The 14,921-nt window shown below is 41.8% G+C and overlaps 1 protein-coding gene across 1 annotated transcript in view; it reads right to left on the reverse strand.

The window, feature by feature from the left end:
- Positions 1–14,921, reverse strand: part of XPNPEP2 (X-prolyl aminopeptidase 2) — a 983,740-nt gene that overhangs the window by 241,701 nt on the left and 727,118 nt on the right. Inside the window, exon 14 of the mRNA XM_044057066.1 lies at positions 13,018–13,089. Coding sequence (XP_043913001.1) covers positions 13,018–13,089 — 72 coding nt within the window. The remainder of the gene's footprint in view (positions 1–13,017; positions 13,090–14,921) is intronic.

Consider the following 14,921-nt stretch of genomic DNA (forward strand, 5'->3'; position numbering starts at 1 on the left):
TGCTTCCTAAGCCCCTCTACCCATCAGACTCTTGCATTCACCTTCCTACTCCACTCCTTTATGTATGGTGCCCCTCTTTTCACCAATCTACATCTTGGCCTTCAGTCTAAACTTGAATCCTGCTACCACAAGATCTCCAAATTTGCAACCAATTCAAAAAACTCATCCCACCACTGCCACTCTCTCCTCACCTGGCTTGAGCTACCCAACTATGTCAGTTACCTACAACTCACCGTTGCCCACAAGCCAAGCTCATCTTTAAACCTGCCAACTGCCCAGCTCTCGCTACTTCCTTAAAACCTTGCATTCCCAACCGTTCACTCAGATCCAAACACCAAAATCTCTTTCAGGTCCAAAAACCTGCACAACCTCCTGGCCATCTACTGCTGTCCCACTCCTTAGCTAAACAGTGGAACTCTCTCCCCGCACAACTATGCAACCAACCTAACCATACAAATTTCAAATCTCAGCTACTCTCTCATCTTTCTTAGAAATGGGAATACCCTTGCCATGCTCCAACTTAAACCCATCCCCCCCATTCCACTTTGCACTGACTCATCCAACTACCTCTACTGTTACTTTGCCCCACCCAAAACAATCCCTCCCTTACCAAAAAATGAATTTTCTCTCTAATAACTATTGTACTATACTCTCCAATCTCAATTATAGTATTACCCTCTCCATGCATAATATTTTCCTAACCTGCTAATGGCTAGTAGCTATATAGTTTGAAATGTTAAACATACAATTGAGTTTATAACAAAAATATTCACTTTATGTAAATGCTGAAATTTCTGTATTCAGTTATGTCTTTTCATTTTTGTAACATTATGACAAGCCGATTACAAATATCATGGATCTTATCTGTAAATGTTTAATTAGCTGTATGAACTATGTCCTTTTGTAACATGAAATGTAACTTGCAATTATTGTGGAGCTTTTCTCCCCAGGCCTCCACAGAAAATGGGATCTTCTTGAGCCAGTGGACTTCCCTGGTCATAAAACTTAAGTAAAATAAGTAAAAAATAAAGCAGTGGAGGATGTGGAAAAGAAAGGTTACCATAATACAATATTCATGCATCCGAGATTATCCAAGTGCAACTAACTCTGGGCAAGACCACAATCCAAATTGTAGCATGCTACAGATACCCCACTATGCCCCAGGATTCCCACTCCTCAATTCTTGATACACTGGAAAATATTAGGGTACAAGCTAACACCCTAATAATGGGCAATTTCAACTACCTCAACATTAACTGGGAAAACTACTCATGTACCAACTCTTTTGCTCAACGTTTTCTGGAATTCATAAATTCCAACGCCTTGGATCAACTTATCCACATCCCTGCCAGGGGCAGCAATATCCTAAACCTGGTCATTACCAACATGGGCAACCAGTGTTCCATACCAGAGGTCAATTTCTCATTGGTCAGATCTGACCAAAAGCTAATCACCCTAGACATCCCACCCCACCCCTCATTAGGGAAACCACCAAAAAAATTTCTTCAAAGCCAACTTCACACTTCTTAAGACAGAAGTGGCTAACTTCAAAACACCCATGCAGACAGACAATAGAGGTATGACTGCTGAATCCTACACAAATGAACTTTATAAGTACTTACACGAGTGTAGAGATCATGCTATCCCTAACAGAACCAAGATGCTATCCTCCAAAAAAAGGAAGCAAATCTGGTGGTCCCCTGCCATAAACAAACTCTACAACAGAAGAAAGAAACTGTTGCAGAAAAGAGTAAAATCCTATGATTGGAGGAACTCACTGGTCAGCCTCAGTAAGAAGCTGAGATCCCTCATAAAATCCTCTAAAGCTAGATATCAAAACAAAACTGCCAGTGATTCTAAAGACAATCACAAAGCATTCTATAGCTATGTCAAGAATCTCAATGGCAGCACTCAGATCTGCTCTGAGTTACATCACAATGACACTAAATATACAGAACCAACTGATATTGCCAACATCCTGGCAGATAGGTTCAGTGCTAACTTTACCCCCCCCTCACCCCCTAAAAGGCCCATCTCCATACTGGAAGAATGCAAACTTCCTGTAATCACGGCTGCACAGGTAAAAACCACACTCTCCAAAGCCAAGAACATAACTTCCATAGGACCTGACAACATCCCAGGCTGCGTTCTACACGAGCTACAGAATGAACTGGCACTCCACCTAAGTACCATGTTCAATCATAGCCTCACCTCAGGCTTTGTGCCCACTGAATGGTGCACAGCGACTGTTATCCCACTCCACAAAGGGGGAGCTACCACGGTCCATGGGAACTACCGCCCCATTAGTCTGACGAGCCTGGTCTGCAAGGCCATGGAATGTATCATCATGGAACTTGTAAACAAAGACACTTGTAATCTCCAAACTCTGGACCCCACCCAGTTCGGGTTTGTAAAAGGCAGATTATGTCTCCTAAACCTGATAGACTTCTTTGAAGCAGTCACCAAAGCCGTAGATGAGGATAAGGTGGTTCACACAGCCAATCTAGATCTTGCCAAGACTTTCGACACCATCCCCCACTCTGGAATTATAGATAAACTCACAAAACTAAGTATAAATCTCTATGTCACAAGATGTGTTGCCAACTAGCTCATTCACAGAACCCACACTGTGAAAGTAGCAGACTCCAAATCCAACTACAGACCAGTGACAAGTGGAGTATCACAGGGTTCAGTCCTGGGTCCTCTCCTGTTTGGTATCTACTTCTCTGAAATACAGGCTAACACAGAAGGTCTTTGGCTAATGAAGTTCACAGATTACTGCAAACTAGGAGCCATAATCAAAACTCCTAATGATCTGGACATCCTACAAAAGGGCCTCAATGAGACAGATGCCTGGTGTCAAAGCCACGGCCTCAAGCTCAATGCCAAAAAGTGCATTGTCATCCCCTTTGGTAAAAACTCTGTACCCATGAACTACCACTTAGGCAGTAGTCTACTTAATACTGAAAGTGTGATGAGACCTTGGGACACAGGTGTTCAGTAGTCTCTCCTTTGATAATCACATTGCCACAGTAGTCAGGAAATCCTTCTACATGGTACACCTCATCACAAAAGGTTTCTCATCCAGGAAAAAGAGGTAATTGTTCCCCTCTACTCGTCACTCATTAGACCCATTATAGAGTACAACGCCCCTTTTGATATGTACCTCACAAGACATCTACAACACCTGGAAAGCCCACAGAAATACCTCACAAAGAGGATTACCAGCCTCAAACCGATGCCCTATGCAGACCGTCTCAAAAAACTCCAGCTTTACTCCATTGCATATCGCCTACTCAGAGGCGATCTCTACTTAACATACAAAGCTATGTCAAACCCAGAGCTGTTGGACATGCTCCACTTAAAGAAATCCCTATCCCTCCGAGCTACATGCTCTAGGGACCTAAACTGTGTCACCACAATAAACAGAACATGCTGGAGGGATAGATTCTTGTCCCAGAGACTTCCAATACTATGGAGCAAACTACCTATCTGTGTCAAACAAAGCTCCTCATTAACACTCTTCAAGAAAAATCTTGATGATTGGATGGGAAATAGGAAATTCACCCCGGGGATCACTTCTGTGGCTCTGCTTCCAGGGGCACAGAAAAATAATTTTCTTGGGTGGCAAAAGCCAGGGTACCTTTTTGGCTAGGCTTATATAGACCCTAGAGCCAATAACCTAGTACCTACCCATGAACCTATGAACCTATTTCTTTAATCACCAAATGTCTATGCTTATGATAATGTCCCTGCCTCATAATTATCTTAAGACTTTGACCTCTCAACCTGATAACAGCAACAGGCAATGATAGGCAATGGAAAGCTCTTGATCCCTTTCATATCCCTGAATCACTTTACAAATCAGGTGGCAATGTCTTCCCTTTTATTGCCCCAAAAATTTGGAATGCTTTTCCATTCACATTTCTCATTTGTTCTTCCTTTCTTTTTCACTTAACTGGATTAGTGGACTGATCATAAAACCCTTTTCAAACATGACCTAGGCCAGAGACATAATTAAGCATGTTCTAAGTTACATAGTTCAATATTTACAGAGATACAGTACAGAGAAGTCTGTGCCAAATAAAAAAATCAACAAGGCAAGGTGCATCTTTCAAAAGAAATATCATACCAAAGTACATTTTCCAAAATTACACAGACAGTCTTTAGTTAATTTGTAAGTATGTAGCTAGTATCAAAGTTCTATAATCAAGACAAAAAAGTGTAAAAAAATGCCATTAAGAATTTAGCAGCTCCAACATTCTGCTTGTCCTGCACCCCTTCTTTTCGTGGGGGCAAGACCCCCACTGAACTTATTTATATCAAATCCAAGATCAACATACCATGGAGAAAAAAGAATATTCCCAGAAATGTCAATCTCAGACTTGGTATATGTAAATCTGGATTTTCATTCATTTGGTCTCAACTGATAGAATTTTATAAAGTAAAACTGATTTTCCCTCGTAGAAACGCCATGTATGTGATTTGGTAAAACTACTTTTCTCACAGTAACAGCATGTATTGGTAAAACTGTTGTCTCACATAGTGACAGTGTGATATTTTTTAGGAATAGCATAAAAATACAGAGCCTGCAAATGTGGGAAGAAATAACAGGAATGTGCTTGTATGACATATTGTATTTCTAAATGATTAGCTTAAGAGAATGTACTTATGTATAACAAAAAAGTATTATACTTCTGAATGTTTTTGTTGTTTTTCCTTCACAGTAACAGAGATTTGGTAATCAAGATAGCAGTGTGATATTTTAGAATAGCATGTGATGTATTTGCTTAGCAGATTGTGCTTGTGTGGAACAAAAAAATATTATACTTCTGAATATCTTTTTGCAACAAATGGTATTAACAACAGAGGCTTGTTGAAATATCATAAAAAGTTGAATGTACACAGATATTCAAGTTAAAGGTAAATGGCTAACAGCAGAGAAAAGATACAGACTATCCTATCAATGAAAAACATTTCTAAAAGAACATACCACACCTTTTGGCCACCTAACCCAGAACGAAGGACTAAAGGTGGAGGCGTGTCCATATTCATTAAGGATATCCACACCTCCAGGCTAGTTGAACAGCATAATGCATCCAAGATTATCCAAGTGCAACTAATTCTGGGCAAGACCGCAATCCAAATTGTAGCTTGCTACAGACCCCCCACCATACCCCAGGATTCCCACTCCTCATTTCTTGATACACTGGAAAGTATTAGGGTACAACCTAACACCCTAATAATGGGCAATTTCAACTACCCCACCATTAACTGGGAAATCTACTCATGTACCAACTCTTTTGCTCAACGTTTTATGGAATTTATAAATTCCAACGCCTTGGATCAGCTTATTCACACCCCCACCAGGGGCGGTAATATCCTAGACCTGGTCATTACCAACATGGGCAACCAGTGTTCACACCAGAGGTCAATTCATCGTTGGTCAGATCCGACCACAAGCTAATCACCCTAGACATCCACATCCCGCACCCACCCCCAATTAGGGAAACCATTGTAAAAAACTTCTCCAAAGCCAACTTCACACTTCTTAAGACAGAAGTGGCAAACTTCATCACACCCATGCAGACGGACAATAGAGTTATGACTGCTGAATCCTTCAAAAATACACTTTATAAGCACTTACACAAGTGCATGGATCATGCTATCCCTAATAGAACCAAGATGCTATCCTCCAAAAAAAGGAAGCTGATCTGGTGGTCCTCTGCCATAAACAAACTCTACAACAGAAGAAAGAAACTTTTGCAAAAAAGAGTAAAATCCCATGAGTGGAGGAACGCCCTGGTCAACCTCAGTAAGAAGCTGAGATCCCTCATAAAATCCTCCAAAGCTAGTTACGAAAACTAAATTGCCACTGACTCTACAGACAACCACAAAGCATTCTATAGCTATGTCAAGAATCTCAATGGCAACATTCAGATCTGCTCTGAGTTACAGCACAATGGCACTAAATATACAGAACCAACTGATATTGCCAACATCCTGGCAGATAAGTTCAGTGCTAACTTTACCCCCCTCTCACTACCCAGAGGGCCTATATCTATCTCTATACCGGAATATATACCTGTAATCGTGGCTGCACAGGTAAAAAACACACTCTCCAAAGCCAAGAACACAGCATCCATGGGACCTGACAATATCCCAGGCTGCGTTCTACATGAACTACAGAATGAACTGGCACCCTACCTAAGTACCATGTTCAGTCATAGCCTCACCTCAGGCTTTGTGCCCACTGAATGGCGCACCACAATGGTTATCCCACTCCACAATGGGGGAGCCATGATGGACCCCGGGAACTATCGCCCCATTAGCCTGATGAGCCTGGTCTGCAAGGCAATGGAATGTATCATCATGGAACTCATAAACAAAGACATTGGTAATCTGCATATTCTAGACCCTACCCAGTTCGGATTTGTAAAAGGCAGATCATGTCTCCTAAACCTGATTGAATTCTTTGAAGCAGTCACCAAAGCCATAGATGAGGGTAAGGTGGTTCACACAGCTTATCTAGATCTCGGCAAGGCTTTTGACACTATCCCCCACTCTGGAATTATAGATAAGCTCACTAAACTAGGTATAAATCCCTATGTCACAAGATGGGTTGCCAACTGGCTCATGGACAGAACCCACACTGTGAAAGTAGCAGACTCCAAATCCGACTTCAGATCAGTGACAAGTGGAGTACCACAGGGTTCAGTCCTGGGTCCTCTCCTGTTTGGTATCTACTTCTCTGAAGTACAGGCTAACACAGAAGGTCTTTGGCTAACAAAGTTTGCAGATGACTGCAAACTAGTAGCCATAATTGAAACTCCTAACGATGTGGACATACTACAAAAGGGCCTCACTGCGACAGATGCCTGGTGTCAAAGCCATGGCCTGAAGCTCAATGCCAAAAAGTGTATTGTCATCCCCTTTGGTAAAAACTCTGCACCCATCAACTACCACATAGCTGATAGTCTACTTAACACCAAAAATGTGATAAGAGACCTTGGGACACAGGTGGACAGTAGTCTCTCCTTTGATAATCACATCACCGCAGTGGTCAGGAAATCCTTCTACATGGCTAACCTCATCACAAAAGGTTTCTCATCCAGAAAAAAAGAGGTAATTGTTCCACTCTACTCATCACTCATTAGACCCATTATAGAGTACAACACTCCTTTTGGTATGTACCTCACAAGACATCTACAACAACTAGAAAGGCCACAGAAATACCTCACAAAGAGGATTACTGGCCTCAAACAGCTACCCTACGCAGACCGTCTCAAAAAACTCCAGCTTTACTCCGTCACATATCGCCTACTCAGAGGTGATCTCTGCCTGACATACAAAGCTATGTGAAACCCACAGCTGTTGGACATGCTCCACTTAAAGAAATCCCAATCCCTCTGAGCTACACGATCTAGGGACCTAAACCTTATCACCACAATAAACATAACATGCTGGAGGGATACATTCCTGTCCCAGAGACTTCCCATACTCTGGAACAGACTACATATCTCTGTCAAACAGAGCTCTTCATTAGCACTCTTCAAGAAAAATCTTGATGATTGGACGGGAGATAGGAAATTCACCCCACGGATCACTTCTGTGGCTCTGCTCAACAGGGGCACAGGAAAATATTTTTTTTGGGTGGCAAAAGCCAGGGTACATTTTTGGCTAGGTTTATATAGGCCCTAGGGCCAATAGCCTAGTACCTTCCTATGAACCTATGAACATTTTGGCCTGCTGAAGGAACTGTTTTTCTCTGGATGAGATAAGAATGCAGACAAAGAAGGTTTCAATACAGAAAAAGAATGGTTTCATCAAGAACAAAGTTTTAAAACTATAAAAGTGGCTGTAAAGACTTTTTGGTGGACAGTTTTATAATCCGAGTCAACTTAGGAAGTGCAGTGTGTCTGACAGTTATATCTGTGTTATAAAGAAAATGTTTAAAATCTCACAGTAGAGCTTGATCAGCTTGTTTCAATAAACCTGTCAGCAATTATGAATGTATAGCTTATCTCTGTCATCTTCTGTTAATGCAATTTAACATTCACATTCTTGGAGTTTGCATTGCGAGTCCCATCATTTCAAATGGTCACAGTTTTCTTCTCTTTGCCTGTTCTTCAACTCCTTGCCCATATCCCTGATGACTTGATCACTGATGCATTTCCAATCTGTCTCCTAACTCATCTTTGAGATTTTCCTCTAGTTCATTGTATCCCACTACCTTAAAACCCTGACGTCATTAGCTTGGCTCACCTGTGCAGCACTAGTATTTGAGTAGTTCCTTCTGAAAGAAAGCTCACTAGTAAGCAAATGTACGAAGACTGTTTTAGAGCTGTCCACACCCTTGTTGCATGCAATAATTAGCCTTGCTCTACATGCAGTTTGGTTATGAATCCCAGCCATTATTTTTTCCTTTGTATTCTCACCACTAAACGATGTGCTGTCTTGATCAGTATTCACTAACTACATCTTCACCTATAAATCCATGGGTCCCTTTTCCTTTCTCTTAGAGTCACATTTAGAATTTTGCTCTGTCTGGTACTGTCAGTCTCCAGTTCACTGAACCCCCTAATGGTCTAGTACATCATTCAATCCTCACGCTTTCTAAACAATGGGACTTGGAAAACTCCCAGTCAACTACTGGCAAATAACCCATTAGTTATTATATTATTCCTCCTACAACCCGTTTTTGTTCACTCCCACAGATTTTCTTCCTCCTCCCTTACCATGTGTGGGAAGTTACACTGTATCAGGCATCCTCCTCCCTTACTATGTGTGAAAAGTTGTACTATATCAGGCATCCTCCTCCCTTACTATGTGTGGGAAGTTGCACTGTTTAAATCCTCCTCCTCCCTTACTATGTGTGGGAAGTTACACTGTATCAGGCATCATCCTCCCTTACTATGTGTGGGAAGTTACACTGTATGAGGCATTCTCCTCCCTTACTATGTGTAGGAAGTTACACTGTATCAGACATCCTCCTCCCATACTATGTGGGGAAGTTACACTGTATCAGCCATCCTCCTCCCTTACTATGTGTGGGAAGTTGCACTATTTAAAGCATCCTCCTCCCTTACTATGTGTGGAATGTTGCACTGTTTAAAGCATCCTCCTCCCTTGCTATGTGTGGGAAGTTAAACTGTATCAGGCATCCTCCTCCGTTACTCTATGTGGGAAGTTACACTGTATCAGGCATCCTCCTCCCTTACTATGTGTGGGAAGTTACACTGTATCAGGCATCCTCCTCCCTTATTATCTGTGGGAAGTTGCACTATATCAAGTATCCTCCTCACTTACTATGTGTGGGAAGTTGCACTGTTTAAATCATCCTCCTCCCTTACTATGTGTGGGAAGTTACATTGTATCAGGCATCCTCCTCCGTTACTCTATGTGGGAAGTAACACTGTATCAGGCATCATCCTCCCTTACTATGTGTGGGAAGTTACACTGTATCAAGCATCCTCCTCACTTACTATGTGTAGGAAGTTACACTGTATCAGCCATCCTCCTCCCTTACTATGTGTGGGAAGTTGCACTGTTTAAAGCATCCTCCTCCCTTACTATGTGTGGAATGTTGCACTGTTTAAAGCATCCTCCTCCCTTACTATGTGTGGGACATTAAACTGTATCAGGCACCCTCCTCCGTTACTCTATGTGGGAAGTTACACTGTGTCAGGCATCCTCCTCCCTTACTATGTGTGGGAAGTTACACTGTATCAGGCATCCTCCTCCCTTATTATCTGTGGGAAGTTACACTATATCAAGTATCCTCCTCCCTTACTGTGTGTGGGAAGTTGCACTGTTTAAATCATCCTCCTCCCTTACTATGTGTAGGAAGTTACACTGTATCAGGCATCATCCTTCCTTACTATGTCTGGGAAGTTACACTGTATCAGGCATCATCCTCCCTTACTATGTGTAGGAAGTTACACTGTATCAGCCATCCTCCTCCCTTACTATGTGTGGGAAGTTGCACTGTTTAAATCATCCTCCTCCCTTACTATGTGTAGGAAGTTACACTGTATCAGGCATCCTCCTCCCTTATTATCTGTGGGAAGTTGCACTATATCAAGTATCCTCCTCCCTTACTATGTGTGGAAAGTTGCACTGTTTAAATCATCCTCCTCCCTTACTATGTGTGGGAAGTTACATTGTATCAGGCATCCTCCTCCGTTACTCTATGTGGGAAGTAACACTGTATCAGGCATCATCCTCCCTTACTATGTGTGGGAAGTTACACTGTATCAAGCATCCTCCTCACTTACTATGTGTAGGAAGTTACACTGTATCAGCCATCCTCCTCCCTTACTATGTGTGGGAAGTTGCACTGTTTAAAGCATCCTCCTCCCTTACTATGTGTGGAATGTTGCACTGTTTAAAGCATCCTCCTCCCTTACTATGTGTGGGACATTAAACTGTATCAGGCACCCTCCTCCGTTACTCTATGTGGGAAGTTACACTGTATCAGGCATCCTCCTCCCTTATTATCTGTGGGAAGTTGCACTATATCAAGTATCCTCCTCACTTACTATGTGTGGGAAGTTGCACTGTTTAAATCATCCTCCTCCCTTACTATGTGTAGGAAGTTACACTGTATCAGGCATCCTCCTCCCTTATTATCTGTGGGAAGTTGCACTATATCAAGTATCCTCCTCCCTTACTATGTGATGAAAGTTGCACTGTTTAAATCATCCTCCTCCCTTACTATGTGTGGGAAGTTACATTGTATCAGGCATCCTCCTCCGTTACTCTATGTGGGAAGTAACACTGTATCAGGCATCATCCTCCCTTACTATGTGTGGGAAGTTACACTGTATCAAGCATCCTCCTCACTTACTATGTGTAGGAAGTTACACTGTATCAGCCATCCTCCTCCCTTACTATGTGTGGGAAGTTGCACTGTTTAAAGCATCCTCCTCCCTTACTATGTGTGGAATGTTGCACTGTTTAAAGCATCCTCCTCCCTTACTATGTGTGGGACATTAAACTGTATCAGGCACCCTCCTCCGTTACTCTATGTGGGAAGTTACACTGTATCAGGCATCCTCCTCCCTTACTATGTGTGGGAAGTTACACTGTATCAGGCATCCTCCTCCCTTATTATCTGTGGGAAGTTACACTATATCAAGTATCCTCCTCCCTTACTGTGTGTGGGAAGTTGCACTGTTTAAATCATCCTCCTCCCTTACTATGTGTAGGAAGTTACACTGTATCAGGCATCATCCTCCCTTACTATGTCTGGGAAGTTACACTGTATCAGGCATCATCCTCCCTTACTATGTGTAGGAAGTTACACTGTATCAGCCATCCTCCTCCCTTACTATGTGTGGGAAGTTGCACTGTTTAAAGCATCCACCTCCCTTACTATGTGTGGAATGTTGCACTGTTTAAAGCATCTTCCTCCCTTACTATGTGTGGGAAGTTAAACTGTATTAGGCATCCTCCTCCGTTACTCTATGTGGGAAGTTACACTGTATTAGGCATCCTCCTCCCTTACTATGTGTGGGAAGTTACACTGTATCAGCCATCCTCCTCCCTTACTATGTGTGGGAAGTTAAATTGTATCAGGCATCCTCCTCTGTTACTCTATGTGGGAAGTTACACTGTATCAGGCATTCTCCTCTCTTACTCTGTGCCGAAGGTTACACTGCATCAGCCATCCTCCTCCCTCACTATGTGTGGGAAGTTACACTGTATCAGCCATCCTCCTCCCTTACTATGTGTGGGAAGTTACACTGTATCCAGCATCATCCTCTCTTACTATGTGTGGGAAGTTACACTGTATCAGCCGTCCTCCCCCTTACTATATGTGGGAAGTTGCACTGTTTAAAGCATTCTCCTCCCTTACTATGTGTGGGAAGTTGTACTGTTTAAAGCATCCTCCTCTCTTACTATGTGTGGGAAGTTACACTGATTAGGCATCATCCCCCTTACTATGTATGAAAAGTTACAATGTATTAGGCATCCTCACCCTTTACTATGTGTGGGAAGTTGTACTGTTTAAAGTATCCTCCTCTCTTACTATGTGTAGGAGGTTACAATGTATCAGGCATCCTCCTCCCTTACTATGTATGGAAAGTTACAATGTATCAGGCATCCTCCTCCCTTACTTTCTGTGGGAAGTTGCATTGTATAAGGCCATCAGTTTTTTGCCTTCAGTGACAGGCACTTACTGACCTTCTTCTTGCCCCATTCATGGGGTGGGGTTCCTTCCCCTCTCTTGACCGTACATGTAGCATCTTCCTTATAGATTGATATTCCACCTCCCTTCTGTGTCACACTTGTATAACTCCTATCCTAGTAACTATATATATATTACCCTTATCTGTGGCCCATTTTGTGAAAGCATGCAATACCGCAGCTACAGCATGGTATAGTCACTTCATGTTATGTCGAGCAATTAACATGTTTTCTATGTCAAGAGTAACGCAAATACTTTAATAAATGAACAAATGTTATCACTTTGCCTTAACATTTGTTTTTCTTAGTTAAATCATATTATTTCTAAAAAGAATCAAAGTCATAGTTTACATTTTCAAATATATGTAGGCTTTGAGAAGAACTATATAAATGGCAAAACAAACGTTTGTATACTGTTTTGACTTGCCAATTGAATGTCCTTCTTAGACATTTCCTGTGTCTTTTTGAGACTAGACAGGTCAGAAATAGACTACTGACTCTTATTTAACCACAAAAAAGAATCATTTGATACATGTCAAGCAGAGTGCCTCTTTGGCCCTCTTCAAAAGGAACCTTGACGATTGGATGGGAGAAAGGAAATTCACCCCGGGATCACGTCAGTCACCCAGCCAGACAGGGGTCCAGGGAAGTAAATAGTGTGAGAAGAGATAGCCAGGGAATTGTTATGGCTAGGCTTGTACTATGCTAGGGCTGATAGCCTAGTACCAACCTATGAACCTATGATTTTTTCAAGTTAAAACAATAAAACAATCCAAAATTACATTTTGAACAAAGGAAAAATGGCACTTTCATATTCAGACTTACAAGTACTGTCCTCCTGAATCGATCAGATACATCTCGTCCACTCTCAAAGTCCGCTTTGTTTCATTGTTGGGGCTGTAGAGACAGAAGATAGAGAAGTAACTCATTAAATAAACTTAGATAACTAATTATGTAGTACAATGCATTTACTCAAAACAGGTTCTACAATGTTTTTATCACTGAATGGCTAAAGTAAAATAGATGTTTCTATTTAATACCAAATTTCTGGCTATCCTTAACCACCATGCTCCTAAACATACCATTCGTGTAAAAGCCACAGTTAAACCGTGGCTATCTAAAGAAAAAAAAACAAAATTAATCTAAGAAACAATGCATGTTACCAAATCCCCTATGGACCAAGTAAGATACCAGCAGCAAAGGAATCAGACCAGAAAATCTGTCATTCTAGACAAAAAAAAATCATTACACCCTCCTACAACAAAAATATCAGCTAAAACCTCAAAAGTTCTGGGCTGATATTAACAGTCTTCTCCACCCAGGCCATTCCCCCACTCCTGCCCCATCAGCTGCCCTTGATAAATCCCCTGTTGAAATTGCAAACAGCTTCACCTCCTTTTTTACTGAAACTATCCAGTCTCTAGCTACCCATCTCACTCCATCGGACACAAACACCAGCTCTGGCACATCTAGCCCTGCTCCACCCAGCACCCAACCCACCTTTACCTTTCAAACCGTACCTATCAACCCGATCCAGACCTTACTCAAAAAGCTGAAACCTACTACACTAGCTGCCGACCACCTCCCAGTTGAATATCTTCAAAAAGCAGCTGATGACATAGCACTTCACATTTCTATTCTGATCAACAGATCCATCTCAGAATGATCCATCCCAGCAATATGGAAAATATCATGTTATACCTCTCCATAAAGGTGGAAGTTCCACAGAATTATCTAACTTTAGACCTATAACCATTCTTTCACCACTAGCTAAAATCATGGAAAGATGCATACACAAACAAATCATACACTTTCTTATTCAAAACGGAAAGCTCACTCAGCACAGCTTTAGGCCATTCCACAGTACCACCATGGCTCTTCTATCTTTCTCTAATGTCATCAATCTTCATCATAACAAAAACAAACTATCTTCAGCACTCTTTCTAGATCTCTCAAAAGCTTTCGATATAGTCAACCATCAGCTACTGCTCAATACCCTACAAACCATCAGTTTAGACCAACACACAATATAATGGTTTTACTCCTACCTAAACAGTAGACAGCAGGCTGTCTTATGGCACAGCAAGCTGTCATCCCAACTTCTTCTAACCCTAGGTGTCCCACAAGGGTCCATACTAGGTCCCCCTCTTTTCTCATTCTTTATCAATGATCTGCACACCACCATCCCAGGAGCCACCTGCATCAAATATGCAGATGACCCAATGCTAATATGCTCCGACCTCCTCTCCTACACAACTTCTAACCCTCACTGAGATCACTTTCAGCACTGTAGAAACATGGCTAGCTAATCGCTGCCTGCTTCTAAATCCTAACAAAACCAAGCTATTACTTTTCTCCCCTAACCATAGAATTCCTCCTCCTTCCTTCAACATCAAATCTAGCAATGACACCATTATCTCCCCTGATGACTATACAAAGCTTATAATAATAGACAACATTCTTAAATGTGATAAACATGTCAATCACACTATTAAGTCTGTCAACAAAAAACTTGGCTCCCTGTACAGAGCCAAACCTTTCCTCGCCCCCCCCTAACTAGGGTAGCTATTGCAAGATTACACCTCCTCTCTACCCTTATGTATGCCTCCCCTGTACTCACCAACCTATCCAAAACCAATCTCAACAAATTATCAGGATGTTACAATCATATAGCCAGATTCGCTACAGGCATGGCTTTTAGGACCCACCATTGCCAGAACCTCAAAACA

Source organism: Protopterus annectens, chromosome 15.part0 (genome assembly GCF_019279795.1).
Source record: "Protopterus annectens isolate FY-2018-M chromosome 15.part0, PAN1.0, whole genome shotgun sequence".
NCBI lineage: Eukaryota > Metazoa > Chordata > Ceratodontiformes > Protopteridae > Protopterus > Protopterus annectens.